General features: G+C 38.3%; 1 protein-coding gene across 1 annotated transcript; it reads left to right on the top strand.

Annotated features, from left to right (window-relative positions):
* Positions 1 to 1,549: 1,549 nt before the first annotated feature.
* LOC103454574 (DEAD-box ATP-dependent RNA helicase 13-like) lies at positions 1,550 to 20,184 on the top strand. Its single transcript, XM_029092495.2, has 15 exons — positions 1,550 to 1,812; positions 1,980 to 2,387; positions 3,293 to 3,471; positions 3,555 to 3,749; positions 5,141 to 5,317; positions 5,998 to 6,386; positions 15,203 to 15,383; positions 16,324 to 16,446; positions 16,532 to 16,648; positions 16,777 to 16,881; positions 18,209 to 18,349; positions 18,459 to 18,524; positions 19,248 to 19,406; positions 19,691 to 19,772; positions 19,891 to 20,184. Exons 1-15 carry the CDS (start codon positions 1,644 to 1,646, stop codon positions 19,941 to 19,943), a joined length of 2,544 nt encoding a protein of 847 aa, XP_028948328.2. The 5' UTR covers positions 1,550 to 1,643; the 3' UTR covers positions 19,944 to 20,184.
* Positions 20,185 to 20,889: the final 705 nt, after the last annotated feature.

Genomic DNA, 20,889 nt, shown 5'->3' with positions numbered 1-20,889 from the left:
TCATTTCACGTCCCCGATATATAAAAATCTGGAACGGGCTGTGACACTCCAACCCATGTTAAAATTTTAGGCTAAATGCCAAATGTTATTTCTGGGCCAAATACCCCCCAACTTTCCCCCCGGGCTAAATGCCAAATGTTTATCGGAATTTAAATTTTTTTAGATTAAAATGTTCATAAAATTAATTTACAATAATTTACATATTTATTTATTTTAAAAAAAATTGATTTAAGAAAAAAATTAGCCTAAGTTCATATTTTAATAATTCCGGGCTAAAATTTTAGGGTAGAAGGGTTGGAGCAGAAAAGATGTTTCTAGGCTAAAAGCCAAATTTTCCGAGCTAAAAAATTTGGCTTTTAGCCCAAGGGTTGGAGATGGTCTTATGTGGCAATTTGAGAATAAATTGTGTTAGTACATGTCAATGTTTATTTTTAAAGAATGATGGTGCATTTCAGTTTAATCATACTTGAATTTATAGAGACGAAAATAAAGAATGAGAAATGACCATTCACGACAATAGTGAGATATAATGAAGAACAAAGTTTGAGACGACCCGTTAATTTTAATTTTTTATTTTCTTAACTGGTCTTATCGGGTCAGGTCATTTTACTTGTTAATTTTAACAAGTAAAATGATACGACCCTTTAAGAACCCGTTATAATAATGGGTATGATACGACACGACTTGTTCAGATAACATGTATTACACAAAAATGACACGAACACGACAAACACAACTCGTTTGCCAGACTTAAAGCCAAGCTAGTCCAGCTTGATTGATTTGTTAGTTTCCGTTGCCACATGCACTCTAATTTTACACATTCCCTTTGCACTCAAGTTGAAATCTATGTCCCTTAATCGAAATAAAAATGGCTAAATATAGTCCTGCAAAAAATTATTTTTAAATGAACAATGTCAAGCAATACTCATATACTATCTCAAACCGAAAAAGCTAAATAAAACCCCCTCAATAAAGTATTAGTTTTAAGTTTATACTTAAAATTTTTTGATTAATTTAATTAAACTACCATTTGATGTTTTCAAAATTAGTTGTTAAATTTGAATAAAGAGAACTTTAACGAAAAGCTTTCGGTACTATTCACTTTAACGAAAAACCATTTTTACACTAAAAAGTCAATCCTAGTACTATTCACTTTACCCTTAATTTTGTCCTTATCGTTAAAACTCAAAGTTTTCAAGCCTTTTTCATTTGAATAAATTATTGCAACTGAGAAGCTGTACCCTTAAAAAGGGTTAGGGGACTACATTTGGTCAGCCTGATGCCCATTTGGCCAAATAATAACTTGGTGAGCTCCCTAAGTAACAGCCTAGCCATCAATTAGAGATGAATTTTTAGACAAATCAATCCATGTTTTGGTTTGTAGACCTTTACCTTTCTCGATTAGAGATGACCCCTAAAGTATTAGAGCTCAAATTGAGGAGGGAAATATAAGGACCAAAATGAAAATACAGGGACCAACTATGACGGAAAAAAGTTTAAAAGGACCAAAATGAAATAAATCTCAAAATTGTGGAGTGAAAATCATGCAAAAACCCAAAATTATAGGCATTCCCCAACCCTCTCCCTTCAACCAGGTACCCTTTTCCTGCAGCCTCCTCACTGGCTGCCTCCTTCCTGTTACAATGGCGCCACCACCTCCCTCCCGCGGATTGAAGAGAAAAGCCAAGAAGCAGCAAATTCAACAGCAAGACGCAGAGCTCGAGCGCTTCGATTCGCTCCCATGGAACCCCTCTCTCCCGAACGACGACAACGCCTTCACTCAACTGGTCGGCAACGACGAGCTCGAAGGAGGTTTGTCGTGCCATCTCTCTATCCAATTCCATTGATTGAATAGTGATAACGACTTGCGTTTTGTTTTTCTGTTTGGTTACTGGGAAAATGTGGAAAAGAAGATAGGGGAAAGTTGATTTCTGGGGTTTATGGGTTTAAGTTTGCTGTTGTTATATGAATGAATGCAGGTTTCCTAATGCTTGAGGAGATTGATGAGGCCGCATATGGATTTCAAATTCCTGAACCACAAGTAGCAAATAGGAATAGCAAGGAAGACTGTAAGCAAAGTGAAAAGTCCAAGAAGCGGAAGCGCAGCAGCGGAGTTAATGGGGGTGCTGGCGATGGGGTTGAGGTGGATGGCGAAGAGAGATTGGGCAAGGCTGATAACGAGCTAAATAAAAAGAAGAAAAAGAAACAGAAAAAGAAACAGAAAAAGAAAAAGAAGCCGGACGAAGCTCAGGGAATTGAGAATGTTGATGGAAATGGTGACAATGAGGTTGAAGACAAAAGCAAGGATGAGGATTTGAAATCTAAGAAGAACAGGAAGAAGAAGAGCAAGGCCAAGAAGACCCTGGAAAATGTGGAGAGTACAGTTGGTTAGTCCTGTATTTTTGTACTTATAGAAAATTTAGTGCTGATTTCGTTATTTTATTTATTTATGTTTTGTTTTCTGCATTGGTGCCGTGCTGTTTGTTAGAGATTTAGCACTGGGCATGCCACGACAAACTTGATCGAATTCGTATGATTTTAGAGCATTTTGTGGTTCAAAATTGTTTGTGTTACTTATGTTGGGAAGGAGAGAGTGAGATGAGAAGGTAAAGAAGAAACGGGGGAAAGTACTTAAAACTAAAACTAAACAACTATTTGAAGTTGGCTTTGGTTTTTATTTATAGACCGTCCAATATGATGTTTCTCCTCTTCCCCTCATCTTTGCCATCACTCTTTTTAATTTCTTCTTTTATCCATAATTTAAATAACAAAGAATTATGAAATGTGCCCTTAATATGTTGATGGATTGGTGATAATCTCAATTCAATGTTATTGTCAAACATCACTTCTTGCATATTTATTAACTGCATTAATGATTATGGAATTAGGGATTTTTTTTTCTTCAGAATTTGAACTGCACTTTCATTATCTTTTCTTTGATAAGAGTTGCACTTTCAAATTTCAATTGATTGATTTTTCAGGCGAATGCCATGGATGATTTATTTTTTATGTATAAAATTTGATGTGTCTTATACTAAAGCTAAAGCTACATGCTAGCTTGTGTAATTTCTTTACTTTCTGGTCGTGGTTAGCCAGGTTGGGTGGTGAACCACCATTAGGTTGATCACTTTTTCCTTCCACTCTCATCACTCAAATTAAAATATTCACACGTTTAGTTCAGTTTTTGAACTTATTGTATGTTTTCTTGAAGCACACATAATTTTGACAATGCTTGTTGGACGTGCTATGTTAAGATTCTCTCATCACTTTCTGCATTGAAATGTGATTCTAGATGACGATAGCAAAGGAAAAAAAGAAATTGACGAAGAGATTTTCGATGAAGATGAGTATTATGCATGGCATGAGTTGAGACTCCATCATCTGATCATGAAATCAATATATAGGCTTGGGTTCAAGAACCCAACGCCAATACAGAAAGCTTGTATTCCTGCTGCTGCTCATCAAGGGAAGGTTGGTTAAGGTTGTTATGTAAGATTTTTAATGGGCAATGATCATTTCTTGTTTGGTACTCATTAAATTGGTTTATATGACAGGATGTTGTTGGTGCTGCCGAAACAGGGTCTGGAAAGACACTTGCTTTTGGTTTGCCCATTTTGCAACGCTTACTGGATGAAAAGGAAAAGGCTGTAAAGATGTTTGATGAAAACGGGGTGGAAGCAGAGAAGTTTGCTCCAAAAGGTCTTCTACGGGCCCTTATCATTACTCCCACAAGAGAACTTGCACTTCAGGTAATTGCCAGTTGATTTTGTTCATGTACTTTTCCACAAAACAACAGTTTTCCTTTTCTGGAAACTCTTTTTATTAAGCGTTTGGTTTCTCTAATAAATGAAAGTCCATTCCTAGTGAATGAATGATTTCCATTCCCAAATCATGCATCAGGAATCCTATATGTATGGCCGACATGTACTCCATATGTCTTTTTATTTCCTTATTTCAAGTTAACATTGAGGGCATGTTTACGTACTTCTTACTTTTATAATAAATGAGAAGGAATGGATATATGATAAACAGCCCACCAACCTACCCTGACCCACCTACTTCTTCATTCCGTGGTTGTTAGTAATTCCATGTATCTAAAACAAGACATGAGTGTAGGAACTACAAAGGCTTGTATATCAAGTACCTGAAGTTCCCCTAAGTTGTATGTCTGAACTAAATGTACGACGATATAGAAGAAAATGATAGTGTAATTCCTATGTGCTACATGTGCTTGGTGGAAGAAGCAGACATAGTGGCTAAGTAAATTTGAAGAGAAGCCATTACAATTCGAAGGCCCTTGATAATGGCCAAACAAGAAGTCTACAATTCTGCTGCACTCATGTTTAAGCCCAACTTGTGAGCCTAAAAACTTGAAAGATATATATCTCCTTAATAGTGTTAGACTTGATAACATCAGCCCTTACAATCTGTTATTCCCTTTGTCTTAATTAAGCCACCTCCATGACACAGGTATTGAGGATTTTGTTATTGGGACTAAAATCTTCATGCAAGCAAAGGAGAAGGGCATTACTGTGTTTTGAGGATTAAAGATTTTAGATGCCATTTGAGAACTAGTAAATACACTAAGCAGTAACCTCATATAATTTCTGTAGCTCTCTGTCCCCATGTCATTTTTAGTGACTAGAGCATATAAGTTTGCCCTGTGAGCTTTCCAAGAGGGACTCTTCTGTACGGTAGCTCCTATAATATTTCCTGATCTATGCACAATGCTTGGCGCATTGCTCAATGCAACGGTGGGAACATGTAATAGCAACTGAAGAAACAATAAACTACTACACTGTTTGTTTTTCTTGCCACTGGTGTTCTTGTGTATATTTTCATATCAGCTTGTAAGAAAATGCAAAGTTCGGCTGCAGCCAATGTTAGGATTGTTTGGCACTTATATTAGCACGTCCACAAAAGTTTGTTAAAGGTTCTGAAAAGCGTAATGTATCTCATGGTTATTTTCGCATTATTTGGGAAGCAACAGTTTGCTCATGCCTTGCAATATTGTTGTTTAACAGCAATACTGAAATTTCTTTTTGAATCAGTTGAAAATGTGGGTTTTTGTGAACCTTGTTCGATTCGGAATCTGCATGTTGAGATTTTAATGTGAGATTTTTCGTTTTTCCTTTTCCAGGTCTCTGATCATCTAAAGGCAGTTGCCAAGGATACTGATATTAGAGTGGTTCCAATAGTTGGAGGGATGTCAATGGAAAAGCAGGAGAGACTTCTAAAAGGTAGACCTGAGATTGTTGTTGGGACTCCGGGGAGATTATGGGAACTTATGTCTGGTGGAGAAAAGCATCTCGTCGAGGTCAGTACTGAACTAAGAATAACATTTGCTTAATGCAAGACAAGACGTTTCTCACAATAAATTTTGCTTTTCCCTTCATTTTTTCCCGTTTTGATGCATGTCAGTATTTTCAGTTTCTGAATTATCATTATTGTGCAATGTGCTGTTAGTATTCATATGTCTTGTTTTTGCGTGATGATTCAAATAGTAGTTTCATTCTCTATAAATTGGACTACTAAAGACTAGACCTAGGAGTTCAAGATTAGTTAGACTTGTTTACATGTGTGTACTGATTGTATTTTCCAGTTGATCAGGCATAACTATGTTACCACGGGTTGACAAGTTTACCACTATAAAAAAGGTGGAAGTAATTACTTAATAAGAAAACTGGAAACATCTTAGTAGGATTATGAACTCTAGCAGAGCTTGTACGACGTTGAATGTTTTCATTTGTTTGATCACTCTAAAGTAACTTGTGATGTCATACATGTAAGCTAATATTAATGTATGTAGCCTTGATTGGAAGAGGCTATCCTGTTCTAGCTTTTTCACTGGTCCATATTTTAGAAAAAAAAAATATGATGTCAATTGTGGTATCAAGTAGTGTTTGTGCTCAGGCTCATTAATGAGCTACATGCATGCATACACCTTTGACATGTATAGATAAACTGTTTTTTGACTAATTTCTTCTGCTTTTGCAGTTACATTCATTGTCTTTTTTTGTGCTGGACGAGGCTGATCGAATGATAGAAAATGGTCATTTTCATGAAATGCAGTCAATAATTGACATGCTTCCAGTGAGGAATACATCAACTGAATCTCATTCTGAAAATGCACAAAATTCTGTTGCGATCTCCAACTTCCAGAGGAAGAAAAGACAAACATTTGTTTTCTCTGCTACTATAGCACTTTCTCCTGATTTCCGTAAGAAGTTAAAGCGTAGTTCACAAAAACCCAACCAATCAATGTCTGATGGGGTGAATTCTATAGAAGCTCTAAGTGAGCGAGCAGGGATGAGAGACAATGTTGCCATCATTGATCTGACAAATACATCCATTTTGGCAAATAAGCTTGTGGAGTCATTCATTGAGTACGTGCCTTTGACCTCTACATCTATTATCTGACATGAGGAGCTCTTTTTCATGAGAACCTATCCATCTATTGTCTGACATGTGGAACTCTTATTCATGAGAAGACAGTTCACCTTACCGACTTTGTCATTTTAGAGTAGTGTTTTCAATTTATTTTTTTCCATTCAACTCTCTCTCTCTCTCTCTCTCTCTCTATATATATATATATATATATATATCTCTCTCTCTCTCTCCAATATATACATACATACATACATACATACATACATATATATATATATATATATGTAAAATATTTTTGTATATACTTTCATGCGTACTTCTGTAACATATATACACATAGGCCTGTTGGTGGTTTCGTTAGTAACTAAGTTAACAGTAGGACATCTTACACCTTAGATCCAATATGTAGGTTAACATACCCATTGTGCATCATAAGTAATAGATTGTACTTTTTTTCTTGGTACAAAGTGGGGGAGTGGGTTTGAACTTTTACTGAAGGTATTAGGATATAAGTACTCACTCCTCTGGAGCTACAAATCTCCACATAGTAGCGTGTACTCAGTTATTAGATGTTTGACCACGTTGTGAGATAGCTAATATAGTTTCTGGAAGTGTCTATTTGAAGTCGATTCACTTTATTAATTCAGCCATTTTACTTTTTGATTTTTTTTTTTTCTGTTTGTCGATTGAATTATGTGAAGTTTGATATGTTTGTGTTTTCTTTATATCTTAACTTTGTTTTCTAGTTATTCCGACAGAAGTTGGTCACACAATTTTTAACTTTACCTGGAACACTAGATATCTGGTAATTTGTCCCCCAAAAAATATGTGATTGTACAATTGATGCCATTTTATTTCTTTCAGATAGGGCTAGTGCAAATCACTACTATACCTTAGTTTAACTGGTTCATGCTTGGTGACTATGCCTTTATAATGGATGCAAAGAATGAAAGTATAGTTATTTTAGGCCTGAGCACAAACTTAATCTCCACGTTACAATTTAGAGTTGAGTCATTTCTATTACTATTTGTTATTGTGTTGGCTTTCAGTTGTCATGTTATTCAAGTATTCCTTTTGGTGTATTTTTGGTATCTTATTATTTTCAGACTGCTTGTATAAATTGTAGTAGGATATCTATAAACCAGCTAGAGCAAGGGAAAAGAAGACAAGGGACCTAAACCAAGTGAGGTGCATCAAGGATGAGGATGGAAAGGTTCTTGCTACAGAGAACGCGGTCAAAGACAGATGGAGAGGTTATTTTCATAACATTTTCAATGAAGGACATGAAAGGAGTACTTCTCTAGGGGAGTTGAGTAACTCAGAAGAGTGTAGAAACTACTCCTTTTATTGTCGAATCAGGAAGGAAGAAGTGGTTGTAGCTTTGAAGAAGATGAAGCATAGAAAAGCAGTGGGCCCAGACGATATACCGATCGAAGTGTGGAAAGTCCTGGGAGAGACAGGTATAGCATGGCTCACTGACCTTTTCAAAAGGATTTTGAAAACGAAGAAGATGCCAAATGAGTGGCGAAAGAGCACTTTGGTGCCTATCTACAAGAATAAGGGCGACATACAAAATTGCATGAACTATAGGGGTATTAAGCTAATGAGTCATACAATGAAGCTCTGGGAGAGAGTCATTGAGCATAGATTGAGGCAAGACACGGGTTTCGGACAACCAATTCGGGTTCATGCTAGGGCGCTCAACCATGGAGGCAATCTATCTCTTACGAAGATTGATGGAAAGATATAGAGATGAGAAAAAGGATTTACACATGGTATTTATAGATTTGGAAAAAGCGTATGATAGGGTCCCAAAAGACATTCTTTGGAGGATTTTAGAGAAGAAAGGAGTACGAGTAACATATATTCAAGCTATAAAGGATATGTATGAAGGAGCAAAGACAGCCGTAAGAACAAATGAAGGACAAACCGAAAGCTTCCCCATAACTGTAGGATTACATCAAGGCTCATCCTTAAGTCCTTACCTTTTTGCGTTGGTAATGGATGAGTTAACAGGACATATTCAAGATGATATTCCTTGGTGTATGCTTTTCGCAGACGATATAGTGTTGATAGATGAAACTCAGGAATGGGTAAATGCGAAGCTTAACCTTTGGAAAGAAGTGTTGGAATCTAAAGGTCTTCGCCTAAGCCGATCAAAGACAGAATATATGGAGTGCAAGTTCAGTGCAAATGGAGGCCAAAATGAGTTAGGGGTGAGGATCGGAGATCAGGAAATACCAAAGAGTGACCGTTTTCGCTACCTAGGATCTATCTTGCAAAAGAACGGAGAATTAGATGGAGATCTCAACCATAGAATACAAGCTGGGTGAAGTGGAAGAATGCATCCGGCGTGTTGTGTGACCGCCGTATGCCATTGAAGCTCAAGGAAAATTTTTATAGGACGGCAATAAGGTCGGCGATGTTGTATGACACATAATGTTGGGCGGTGAAGCATCAACACGTACACAAAATGGGTGTAGCGGAGATGAGGATGCTTCGTTGGATGTGTGGGCACACGAGAAAGGATAAGATTAGGAATGAGGATATCCGAGGTAAAGTAGGAGTAGCCGAAATTGTAGGAAAGCTGAGAGAAAATCGGTTACGGTGGTTTGGACATGTGCAAAGAAGGCCTACTGACGCTCCGGTTAGAAGATGCGACTACGGGACGGAGGTTCAGGGCCGAAGGGGTAGAGGAAGACTTAGGAAAACTTTGGAAGAGACTCTAAGAAAAGACTTAAGAGTTCTTGGATCTAACGGAGGACATGGCACAGGATCGAGCACAATGGCGTTTTAAAATTCATATAGCTGACCCCACTCAGTGATTTGGATTTTTCAAGTCTCCAACCGAGAAGTTTTCCTCACTCGGGAAATTAAAGGAACACTACCTCAACCTAAATGCTTCACTCGCAAAGCTTCAACATACAAGCTTCAACAAAAGAAAAATTCAAAGAACTTAGTGAAGAAGGCTTTGGTGTATTTAACACAATACTTTGAAATGAAACAAAGCTTATTTATTGATATCTCCGATAAGTTACAAATATGTACATATACATGAGTCAAAATAAACAAACAAGAGGGAGCCTTCACAAAGGTTGCTTAAGAGAAGTCTCAGTAGTCGGTAGAGCCCCAGAAAGAGGAGGCACCGGAGGGGGATCATTCGGAGCCTCAGTACTGGACAGAACCCTAGAAGGAGGAGGCATCGGAGGTTGATCATTTGGAGCTTCATTACGCGGTACAGCCCCAAAAGACGAAGGCAATAAATGCCTTTGGAACAAACCCACAAACCTCTGATGATCAAGTAAAATCTGACCATCAGATTCCTTCATCTGGTCAAGCTTCTTCATGTTTGTAGCATAGTCATGTGCAAGCCGGTGCAACTGTTTATTCTCATGCTTGAGCCCTCTAATCTCCTGTTTGAGACTCATTACTTCAGCCGCCAATGATTCAACTTGGCGGGTTCGAGCAAACAGGCGTTGGGCCATATTAGACACAGAACCTGCACACTGAACACTGAGAGCCAGAGAATCCTTAACAGCCAACTCATCAGACTGTTTGGAAAGTAGTCTGTTATCTTTGGGAGTGAGAAGGTTCTTGGCCACCACCGCAGCGGTCATATCATTCTTCATCACGAAATCCCTAATGGTAAGCGGACCAGTAGGGGATAAGAAGGATGGGCGCCATATGTTGTCTGGAGAAGGCGTGGCTGTCTCTTCAACAAGGTTCAAGTCAAAACGACAGTCGGAGGGGCCATACATTTTCAAAGGTGTTGAAGAGAAGAGGTCGGACAAATCAAGATCTTAGAAATGCAAGAAGGGAGCTTCTACTGGTGGAGATTCAAGTGTGCTTTGGAACTTAATGCCAGCCTCTATAAAAATCTGCACTCGACGGAGCTTCAGAAATCGAAGAGGCGCCTGCTCAGAAATCGAAAAGGCGTTTGCTTTCTTAAAAGCTGGGCTGCTCAGAGACCACGAGGGCCGATCTCAGAAATTGAAGAGGCGTTTGTTTTCTCAAAAACTGGGCTGCTCAAAGACCACGAAGGCCGATCTCAGAAATCGATGAGGCGCTTGCATTCTCAAAAGCTGGGTTGCTTAGAGACCACGAGGGCTGATCTCATAAATCGAAGTGGCACCTACTTTTTCAGCCTTGTCAGCACTTGTCACATGCACACTCAGCTTTGCGGAAATTACGGGCATTCTGTTGAAGATTTCTGGTGAAGTAGAAAGCACGTGAATCTTACTGTTCAATTATCCATTTTCCACACGCAACATCAGCTCATGGGTACCACAGATAATTTTGCCAAAGATCTCTGACAAAGTTTAGACACGTGAAGCTTGCAGCTCCCATTATATTCGAGAAAACACTCCCAACAAGATTGCTTGCTCCAAGATCGAAGAGCCACCGCCCTTCGAATCTCGAGAGCCAGACTCCCAACATGATTACTTTCTCAAAATCGAAGAGACACCGCGCTCTCCGAATCTCGAGAGCCAGACTCCCAGCAGGATTGCTTTCTCAAAAATTGAAGAGGCACCGTTCTCCGAATCTCGAGAGCCAGACCCCCGACATGATTGCTTGTTCGAAAACCGAAGAGGCATCGCTTTCTCAACTTCGAGAGCCAGATCTCCTTGGATAAAGCTTGTCTGTAATCTTCACACGTAACATCAGCTTTCGAGATACCACAGACCACTTTTTCAAAGTGCTCTGACAGAGTTAAAACACGTGAAGCTAGCAGCTCCCACTACCGTGCTATGACCAAGCAGGGTAAAGGAATAGCATTACTACTTGTTGTTAGGGAGACTCCTATATATGTCGACCTCCATCCTCAACGGATAGGCAGACTTGCAAAAATGCTCAACCCTTCCTCATATCTGAGAGGGCACTCCCAACGAAGCCTCTCGAAATACTCAGCTTTCTTTCTCCTCGATAATACCTCTACAAACAAGCTACACCAGAGCAAGAATATCTCATATCATCAGGGTTAAAAGCAAGAGTATCCCATATCATGCTTTTTCCATGTCTTTTCGTTTGGCCTTGTTCTTACTTGCAAGACAAGGAGAAAGAGAGCAATCAGTCAGCACTTGGAATCAAGCTTCCAGTCAGGAACCGACTGCCTGGAACCCCTTACTGGCATTGATCTCGAGTACTCATCTTCAATATCTTATGCTTCCAGAGAAGATACCACATCTGCCTGAGGAACAGATAGGGCAAGTGAGAAGGATACAAGGAAGCATGTGGAGACAAGCATAATAGAACACAAGCTGATACATCCACTACTTTGTCAACAGCAAAAGTATCCCTTATCAGCAGGGTCGAACGTACTCTAGATTTGATGGACTTGTTTTGACCCTCAAATTCTTCAGTCGGCCTTATACTCTGGAGGAAACCAGAAAACCCTCCAGTCCAGTTCAAGAATAAGCCTGTGGAAAGTTACTTCTTCAAAAGCAAAAGTATCTCGTATCATCTCTTCTTCTTTTTCTTCTCTTTATCCTTAATGCTGCCTGCAAGATAGGGAGAATGAGAACAATCAGCCGGAACTCGAAATCAAATTTCTAATCTGGGATTGATTGCTTGGAGCTCTGATTGCTTACCTTGTTTGTCACCTCTTTCAGCAGATCCCCTAGCTCAGTGACTTGGGGGACTCCTACTACATGGTTTGTATCGCGCTTGACCAAGCCTGAAACTACAAGTAAGCTTCAAGTGAAATTGATACATTACCTTGTGCATCTCCACCAGTTAAAGATACCACCCCTGGATGGAGGAAGAGTACTTCCAGAGAAGATACTACATCTACTTATGAGACAGATAAGGCAAGTGAAGACGATACCACACTTCGGTACTTAGAAGTTTCGTGATTACGAGATCATTCTCCCATAATATTTCCAAATGTCATTTATACTAAATCATTCACTTGTACTCACTAAAGGAGAGTTTGAACCTTTGTACTTGTGTAAACCTTTCACAATTAATGAGAACTCCTCTACTCCGTGGACGTAGCCAATCTGGGCGAACCACGTACATCTTGTGTTTACTTTCCTGTCTCTATCCATTTACATACTTATCCACACTAATGACCAGAGCAATCTAGCGAAGATCACAAACTTAATACTTTCTGTTGTACCAAAGTCCTCACTGATTTTGTGCATCAACAATCCTAAAGTCCTTACCTTTTTGCGTTGGTAATGGATGAGTTAACATGACATATTCAAGATGATATTCCTTGGTTTATGCTTTTCGCAGACGATATAGTGTTGATAGATGAAACTCAGGAAGGGGTAAATGCGAAGCTTAACCTTTGAAGAGAAGTGTTGGAATCTAAAGGTCTTCGTCGAAGCCGATCAAAGACAGAATATATGGAGTGCAAGTTCAGTGCAAACAGAGGCCAAAATGAGTTAGGGGTGAGGATCGGAGATCAGGAAATACCCAAGAGCGACCGTTTTCGCTACCTAGAATCTATCTTGCAAAAGAACGGAGAATTAGATGGAGATCTCAACCATAGAATACAAGCTGGATAGATGAAGTGGAAGAGTGCATCCGGCATGTTGTGTGACCGTTGTAGGCCACTGAAGCTCAAGGGAAAATTTTATAGGACGGCAATAAGGCCGGCGATGCTGTATGGCACAGAATGTTGGGCGGTGAAGCATCAACACGTACACAAAATGGGTGTAGCGGAGATGAGGATGCTTCGTTGGATGTGTGGGCACACGAGAAAGGATAAGATTAGGAATGAGGATATCCGAGGTAAAGTAGGAGTAGCCGAAATTGAAGGAAAGATGAGAGAAAATCGGTGGCGGTGGTTTGGACATGTGCAAAGAAGGCCTAATGACGCCCCGGTTCGAAGATGTGACTACGGGACAGAGGTTCATGGCCGAAGGGGTAGAGGAAGACCTAGGAAAACTTTGGAAGAGACCCTAAGAAAAGACCTAGAGTACTTGGATCTAACGGAGGACATGACACAAAACCGAGCGCAATGGCGTTCTAGGATTCATATAGCCGACCCCACTTAGTGGGAAAAGGCTTTGTTGTTGTTGTTGTTGTTGTTGTGGTATTCAAATATTGGTTTGAAGTTACTTATCCCAGTTTTTCTGTCTCCTTGTATTATTTATCCTTTTCTCATTCTGCCCTTTTTGTTTTCTCCTCCTGTAATCTTTTTCTCTTGAATTTTTATTTCCTTCATTCTCCTTTAGTTTATCTCCCATTCCTGCATCCTTGTTATTTTATGATGGGAAGCAATAATATTTTTTCCTAAATTAAATTAAATTACAAGAAGATATGGGCAATAGGTCTTTCAATGATCAGACATAGATGCTCAAACAGAGAATTCCTCTCCCTGTTTTCATTCATTCGTACATGTGAAGCCTGGTCATCTTTTTCCTTGTTGCCTTCCTGTCATTTGCTGATATCCTACACTAAGTTTGCACTGTATGTATATGCTTAATAGTAAGAATGTGAATCCCAAGAAAAGGTCCTTGGAAGGCAAGGATTGCTCTTTCTGCTAATGCAGACCTCGGAAAGGTGGCTCCCTTTTTGGCTAAAAGAGGACCTGATAACAAACAATGACATCTCAGAAAGCTAATGCTCTGTACTTTCAGTCTGCTCTTGGCTCGCTATGATGCCTACAGTTTATGTTTTCCTTTTTCTAAAAAAATAGAGAGATTTTTCTTGCAATGTGTTGCCTAATAGCTTTAGTGGCAAAGTAGTGGTCCTCTTAAGACATGAGTGCTGTTTCCTCCAATGCAGGCCTCAGATTGTCTTCTTTCCTTTTTTAAGAGAGGACATGATAACAAATAATGGCATCTCAGAAAACCAGTGCTTTGTATATTCAAATCTGCTCTTGGCTCGCTACGATGACTACACTCTTTAGTAGTTTCCTTCATTTTTAAACAAGGGAAGTTTTGTTACACCAAGTTACTTTGTAAAGGAGTCTTCACCAGATACTGAGGAAAAATGTCCCTTCTTTTGACTAAAAACAGTGCTCTATACTTTAATCTGCTCTTGCTTCACCATGATTCCTATACTCTTCATATTTTCCAAATGTTTATAGAATAAAGAAAATTTTCTAATACAGAGGTACGCAATAAGTCTTAAATAGGTCCTCTTAGGACACTGAGTGTTGTTTCCTCTAGTGCAAAGCGTGGAAGGGTGTCTACTTTTTTGTGGAGAGGACCTGATAACAAACATTGGCATATCAGAAGGCCAGTGTACCTTCAATATGCTCTTGCCTCTCTATTGTGCCTGCACTCCTTCGTGGCTTCTTATTGCCTATGAAATGAGGAAACTTTCTTACTCAGTTGCCTAATAGTTGTATGTATGTAGTTAAATCTTGTATTATAGATTCATTTATCTGGGTGAAAATGTCAGATCTTGATAAGTGTCATGGGAGATTAATAGATTATAGATGTTTATGTTTCTCCGAAATCATATTAGTTACAAAGTCAAAGTCAAGTGATTATTTTTTATTTTATTGAAGTATTGTTTCTAACTTTTTTTTTTGGGGCGCCGGTGGGGGGGGGGGGGTTGTGTGTGTGTTAGATTGAATAATCTTTACGAATATTTACTTTTGTAGATAGCACCCTATTGCAAAGTTTGGGTAGGCATTGGCCTTTGTTACGCTACATCACGAAGTTTTCCTCAAAGCTTTTAACTCGGTGTTATTGTTAGCCCCTTATCATGTGGTTGACTTTCCAAATATCAATTTGAGTGAGATGACTATTTGGATTGTGCTATAAAGTTGCTTAGCCATTTCATTTTGTCTCTCTGGTTTTAGTTCATGAGCCTTTCAGTGGAATGTTACTTAATCATTTTAGGATTGCAGATGCAAGGAAGAAGATAAAGACGCCTACCTGTATTATATTTTAAGTGTTCATGGACAAGGTCGCACAATCGTATTTTGTACATCAGTTGCAGCTTTGCGACACATATCATCACTCCTGCGCATTCTTGGCATCAATGTCTGGACACTGCATGCTCAGATGCAGCAGCGAGCTCGCTTGAAGGTTTGACTTTCACTTTTCCAATTAAGTTAAATAAGGTTGTACCAGATATATATTGCGAAGAAAAAGTTATGTTTAAATTTTATTGGTGAGAGACAAATTCAGATATACAGTGTAAGTTTTGGTGATGTGAGTGCTTGATAAAAATTGTTTGTATTCAATACTACTAAAATGGTTATTTAGGAAAGAACATTTGAATTTCAACATTTTCAGTTCAAGTTTTTGAGGAGCTGAAGGCAGTAGGTGTAATTTTTTAATTATTTTGAATTTACTATTATTAGGGGAGGGGGAAGAGTTTGAAACTATTACAATAATTTAGGGGAGGGGAAGTTTCCAACCTGGGACACATGGGTAGAAACCCAACATCCTATCCACTAGGATATTGGACCACATGCCAGTAGGTGTAATTTAAAGAGAGCAGTTATATGAAGAAACAAATACCTATTTTAAATTAGTATAATTCCAATGAATCAAACTATGAAATGCAAAGGGTTCTTCTTTTGTTTTGTTTTTTCTTTTTCTTTAGGTACTTTTACAATCATCTTACCAAACCTGCTAGAGTTCGATCTGAAATGTGTAATACTTTGACCTAGCCAACATGACTATGGACAGATCTGATGGCTTTTTTCCTTTCTCCTTTCTTTATGATAAACGATTGTACACGAATAGTAAACTGTTACTATTTGTTTTCTTTTTCATGCTTGGTAAAGAGAACGAAAATTTGAAAGGCTTCATCGAAAAATATTGTTATTGTGAACTTCCTACATTGTACTGTGCTTGTAGACACATGGACATGCAGACATAATTTTCTGTTTAGTTATGATGTGGTATTTTCTTTCTTTGGATACCTTTGATTTTGTGTCAAAACTCAAAAGTATATCCTGATTCTAGATCCCTGGTTATGGACTTGAAAGCTTACCGCTCTTGATGGTGCTGAATGCAGGCAATTGATCGTTTTCGTGGAAATGAACATGGTTTACTTGTGGCCACTGATGTTGCAGCAAGAGGCCTGGATATTCCTGGTGTTCGAACTGTTGTTCACTACCAGCTCCCACATTCAGCAGAAGTAAACATCTGGATGCTTTTCGCCATGTTTGATGAGGTCCTTACATTTTCTGACTGGGCTGGTTTGATCTTTTTCTGTTCACTAGGTTTATGTTCACAGAAGTGGTAGAACTGCTAGGGCTTCTGCTGATGGGTGCAGCATTGCACTAATTGCACCAAATGAGACCTCCAAATTTGCTTCATTGTGCAAATCATTTTCCAAGGTAGCATTACATCAAGGAAAAATTAAGGAAAAATTAATTGCTACTTTGAATTTAGCAGTGACAGCACTTAATGTTTTCAGTCTTTCTGTCCACAGTTGTCCTTATTATGTTTCTTCTTCCGTACCCAGGAAAGTTTTCAGCGATTTCCCATGGACAGTGCATACTTGCCTGAGGTCATGAAACGGTTATCTCTTGCACGTCAAATAGACAAGATTATGCGGAAAGATTCCCAGGTATTTACATCAATTTAGATTTTTACTGTGCAATTCTAGTGTTCAACAGGGCTGCAAAATTGGTTGGTACTGTCTGACTTGGCCTGAGGCATGAAAGGCTAGGCCTTACCCACCCTAGGGTTCAATAAGATTCAACACCCTGTTCAGGCTGAAATTTCTGACCCAGATGAGTAAAAGCTTGCCAATGCCCTAGTCCAAACGATTGAATGGGCCATAAGAACAAGCCTAGAACTCACAAAGCTTTACCTGACTTTTTAACATTTTTTAATTAAAAAGTCGACTAATTAAATAGTTAAATAATCTAGATTATTACTAAGTGAACTCTCCTTAAACACCCACCCCCAAAAAAAACGTGAATCTTTTGTCAACCTAAATATCGAAAATGTCAGGTATATCATTTGTACATTAAAATTTATTAAATGATATTATTTTAAGATGAAGGTTAATATGGTATTAAACAAACTCTTTCCATTACTATACTATCTCACATACCATATCCTATTTCTCTCTCTTATTTGTAACTTCCATCTCACTACAGAAACGTCTATCACATTGCACATTCATTACACGGGTGTGAATGTGATGTTTCTAGTCTAGAAATAAGTTACTACTAATATTTGTTGAACAAATACAAATAACTTAAGGTATCACTGTACAATAATTTATTCTTTAACAAAACTATATCTTATAATCTAAGGATAACATAAATACAACATGTTGTAATGTAAGACTCAACCCAATAGGCACAACAAAAGGCCCAACCAAATAGGCCTTGTGTTGTTCCTAATGCCGTTTGAGCTGGCTCTAGCTCAGTCTCAATCAACTTGATATAGACTGTCCTGCTTTTGTATGCCATTGGACCAGCTCCATGCATCATTCATACCTGATCAATAAAATAACTTGGGTCAGAAATCATGCCTTGGGTTAATTTTTGCAGTCCTAATGAAACCTATTATCTTGTAACTGGACACTGGTTGCGTTGATTGAAGAGGGTATTGAAGCATTGATTAGTTATTCCCACACAATCTTCTTAACCGGTATCATTCTATTGGTCCTTTGACTTGCTGGGTGTTTGTTGTTTTTCTTTCTTAGATTAGAAGTTATTAATCTGCTAATTCTTCTTTCTTCTTTGTGCCTTACCTGCTCTGCTGTATCTAAATCATTACGTTCATATTACTCTCTTTTTTTTTATTTATTTATTTTTTTTTCCGTTTCTCTATATTATGTTTCATCTGCATAGCTTTAATTTTTGAGTCTGCTCTTAATTCCCCTTCATGTCTATTATTAAATTTTCTCGTGATGACTTATTGTTTATTTTATTTTTCAGGAGAAATCAAAGAAAAATTGGTTCGAAAGAAATGCAGCATTGATTGAATTAGTTGTGGAGTATGATGACAGTGAGGAGGAAAGGGTGAAAAGTCATAAGCAAAAGAAAGCCAGCTCTGCGAGTTTAAAGAAGTTGCAGCAGGTTGCTAATAATATGAACATTCTGATTTCTGAAAGTGCCTCTTATGATTGTTAAGTATGCATACGGTTTGGAGCTATATCAGCTGATCTACTTTTGTTTGGAAACGCAGGAGCTCAAGATGTTACTTTCGTGCCCATTACAACCGAAGTCATTTTCACATCGTTATTTGACAGGGGTAACTATCTCAGGATCTTAAATGACTTTCTTCCTTTTTGATAGGAAATGATCTTATTCACTTTGACGGTCCCTTTCTAGAAGCTAGTTGTTAATTGTTGTTAATCTTGCCAGAATGAGTTTTTCATGCTATCATTTTGTTTAAATGTAGAAACAAAAACTAATATCCATGAAAAGAAAGATGAGTTACAAGGAAAGATAGGATATCAGCCTAAAGCTTGACTGACAGCGAGAGCGTAACATTCAACTCAAAACACCCACCTAATGAGATTAATTGCATTAAATGGAGTATCCTCGAAATGGTCAGAAAATGAGTATAGACTGTTTCGTGAAGGAAGGGCCAAATAATGGTGCCTCATAATTGAAAGGCCATTTAATGTAGAATGCACTAGGATTTTTTTCTCTAATATTGGGCTATCTTAGTAACGCTGTACATTTTTTTCCTACCTTTTTCTTAGTTGCTTAATCACTTCTGTTTGTAACCTGACATTTCTTAATAACTTTCTTTTCCCCATTTGGGGTTTTGGAGAGCTTTGGAATTGAACTGTTGATTGGTTGGCTCCACCAAATAATATGAGTATGATCTCCACCAAGGGGTATTTTGATTGATACATATGTAACTTTATAAGGGGATTCAGCATTGTTGTGTTTGCACCTATGGCCACTAATCACATTAGTTTTGAGCACATGCGATTGATCCTTTGTTTTATTATTATTTTCTTAGGCTGGTGTTTCACCCTTCCTGCTACATCAATTCGAAGAATTGGCTAAGCAAAAATTTGGTGATAGCAGTGACTTGGGAGACAAGAAAAGAAGCAAATTGGTAGTTATTGGTCAGGATTGCGTGGAACCACTCCAGGCACTTCGGAGTGCTGGGCATAAGGTAGTATCTAGATGCTATAGTCAGTCTGTACTTATTCTCCTTGTGATCTGATTTTTAAAGTTTTATTGCATGAATTGATGATGCATGATAAAATATAATTACCATAAGATTATCGGCAGATGTATGAGAACGTGATACTGAAATTACTACATGAAAAATTATTGGAATTTACTTTCATTTAACAAACTTTATTGTGGTGAATAATAAGCCTTCAGAGTAAGATCTTTCATTTTCTATTTTATGTCCGTTCGGTTCCAGTATTTTATACTCTCTTTCTCACTCAGGTACACATTGATGGGAAAGAGGTGGCTCAAAAGAGAAGAAACATGGTGACTTTGAGGAGGAAAAGAAAAGAGGAGAAAACACGTACATTCTTCTTCCTTTTTCTTTCTGTGTGTTTTTGGGTGGAGGATGTGAGGGGTGGTTGGTGTTTGGTTTCTGTGGGCTCTGTTTGACTCTGTGTTGATATTGGTACACCTTTCAGGTTTGAGAGATCAACGGAGAAAGCGGAAGAAACAGATGAATGAAGGAGATTGAGCTAAATGGCTAATTGAAATTTTGTAGCTCTGACGTTGATAATCTAGGTCAAACTACGTATCGTAATTGTAAGTTCAGGAGTAACTTCCTGGCCTTATATCCTAGGACGAGTTATCATCTCAAATTTGTACTAAGATTGCGAATTAAGAACAATGGAGCTCCAAGTAAACGGCGGCAATTTCCTCATTGTGTTTTGGTAATGTAATGTGCTTGATGAGCATGCAATGCAAGCTTTTCGAAAGGTGAAGTGCTTTTAATGTCGCTATTCGGGTTATCATTTCAGCTTTCAGTTAGGTATTTTTCATGCTGTTGTGGTAACAAAAACACACGGTTCACAAAGGGACGGCACTAGAGGTACGTCTCAACTGGATCTGCCAAAACTAACCCCACGAATAAGGTTCTAAAAGACACTAGGCACTAGTCAGGTGGCAGGCTAGGACCTAGTGCTTAGGCGGGTTTAGAGTTTAGGATTTAGTGTTAGGCGTACTTTCTTAATTTTTAAACGTCTAGGGACTAATTGAGATGGTGTCCAGCAGCCTAAGCCCGTCTAGGCAAGCTTTTTAGAACAGTGCCCACAAACAACCAAAGACCTGCCTTCTTATGTTGCCCAAATCCTACCAAAACTTAAGGAAAAGATGAAGGTAGCTCACCCAGCCTTGCCCAAAGTATAGGAACAAGAGATGACATTATAAGGCCTCGTTTGGTGTTTAGGTAGTTGACATTCGTTTATTTTTCGTTCAACAAATGAGTGAGTTATCCAGTTTAATCCTAAACACCACACGTCACCCAAGTATATTATGATATTTAGTAAATAGTGTCTTTTGTTATGTTGGAACTTATCAACAGGCTTTACTAGTACTTTAGGACAGTACTTGAAATTGAATAGTACTTGACTAGTCAAGGATGAGTAGGAATTTCTACTCAAAAAATTTCGTGGTCGATTCAC

The sequence above is a fragment of the Malus domestica genome, chromosome 14 (genome assembly GCF_042453785.1).
Source record: "Malus domestica chromosome 14, GDT2T_hap1".
NCBI lineage: Eukaryota > Viridiplantae > Streptophyta > Magnoliopsida > Rosales > Rosaceae > Malus > Malus domestica.
The sequence above is the reverse complement of the archived record's forward strand: the minus strand, read 5'-3'. Positions and strand labels throughout refer to the sequence as shown.

Coding starts and splice junctions, on each gene's coding strand:
- LOC103454574 (XM_029092495.2), top strand. CDS start 1,644: ATGGCGCCACCACCTCCCTCCCGCGGATTGAAGAGAAAAGCCAAGAAG. Junction 16,447..16,531: donor AGCTCCCACATTCAGCAGAA/GTAAACATCTGG, acceptor TCTGTTCACTAG/GTTTATGTTCACAGAAGTGG. Junction 19,407..19,690: donor TTCGGAGTGCTGGGCATAAG/GTAGTATCTAGA, acceptor TTTCTCACTCAG/GTACACATTGATGGGAAAGA.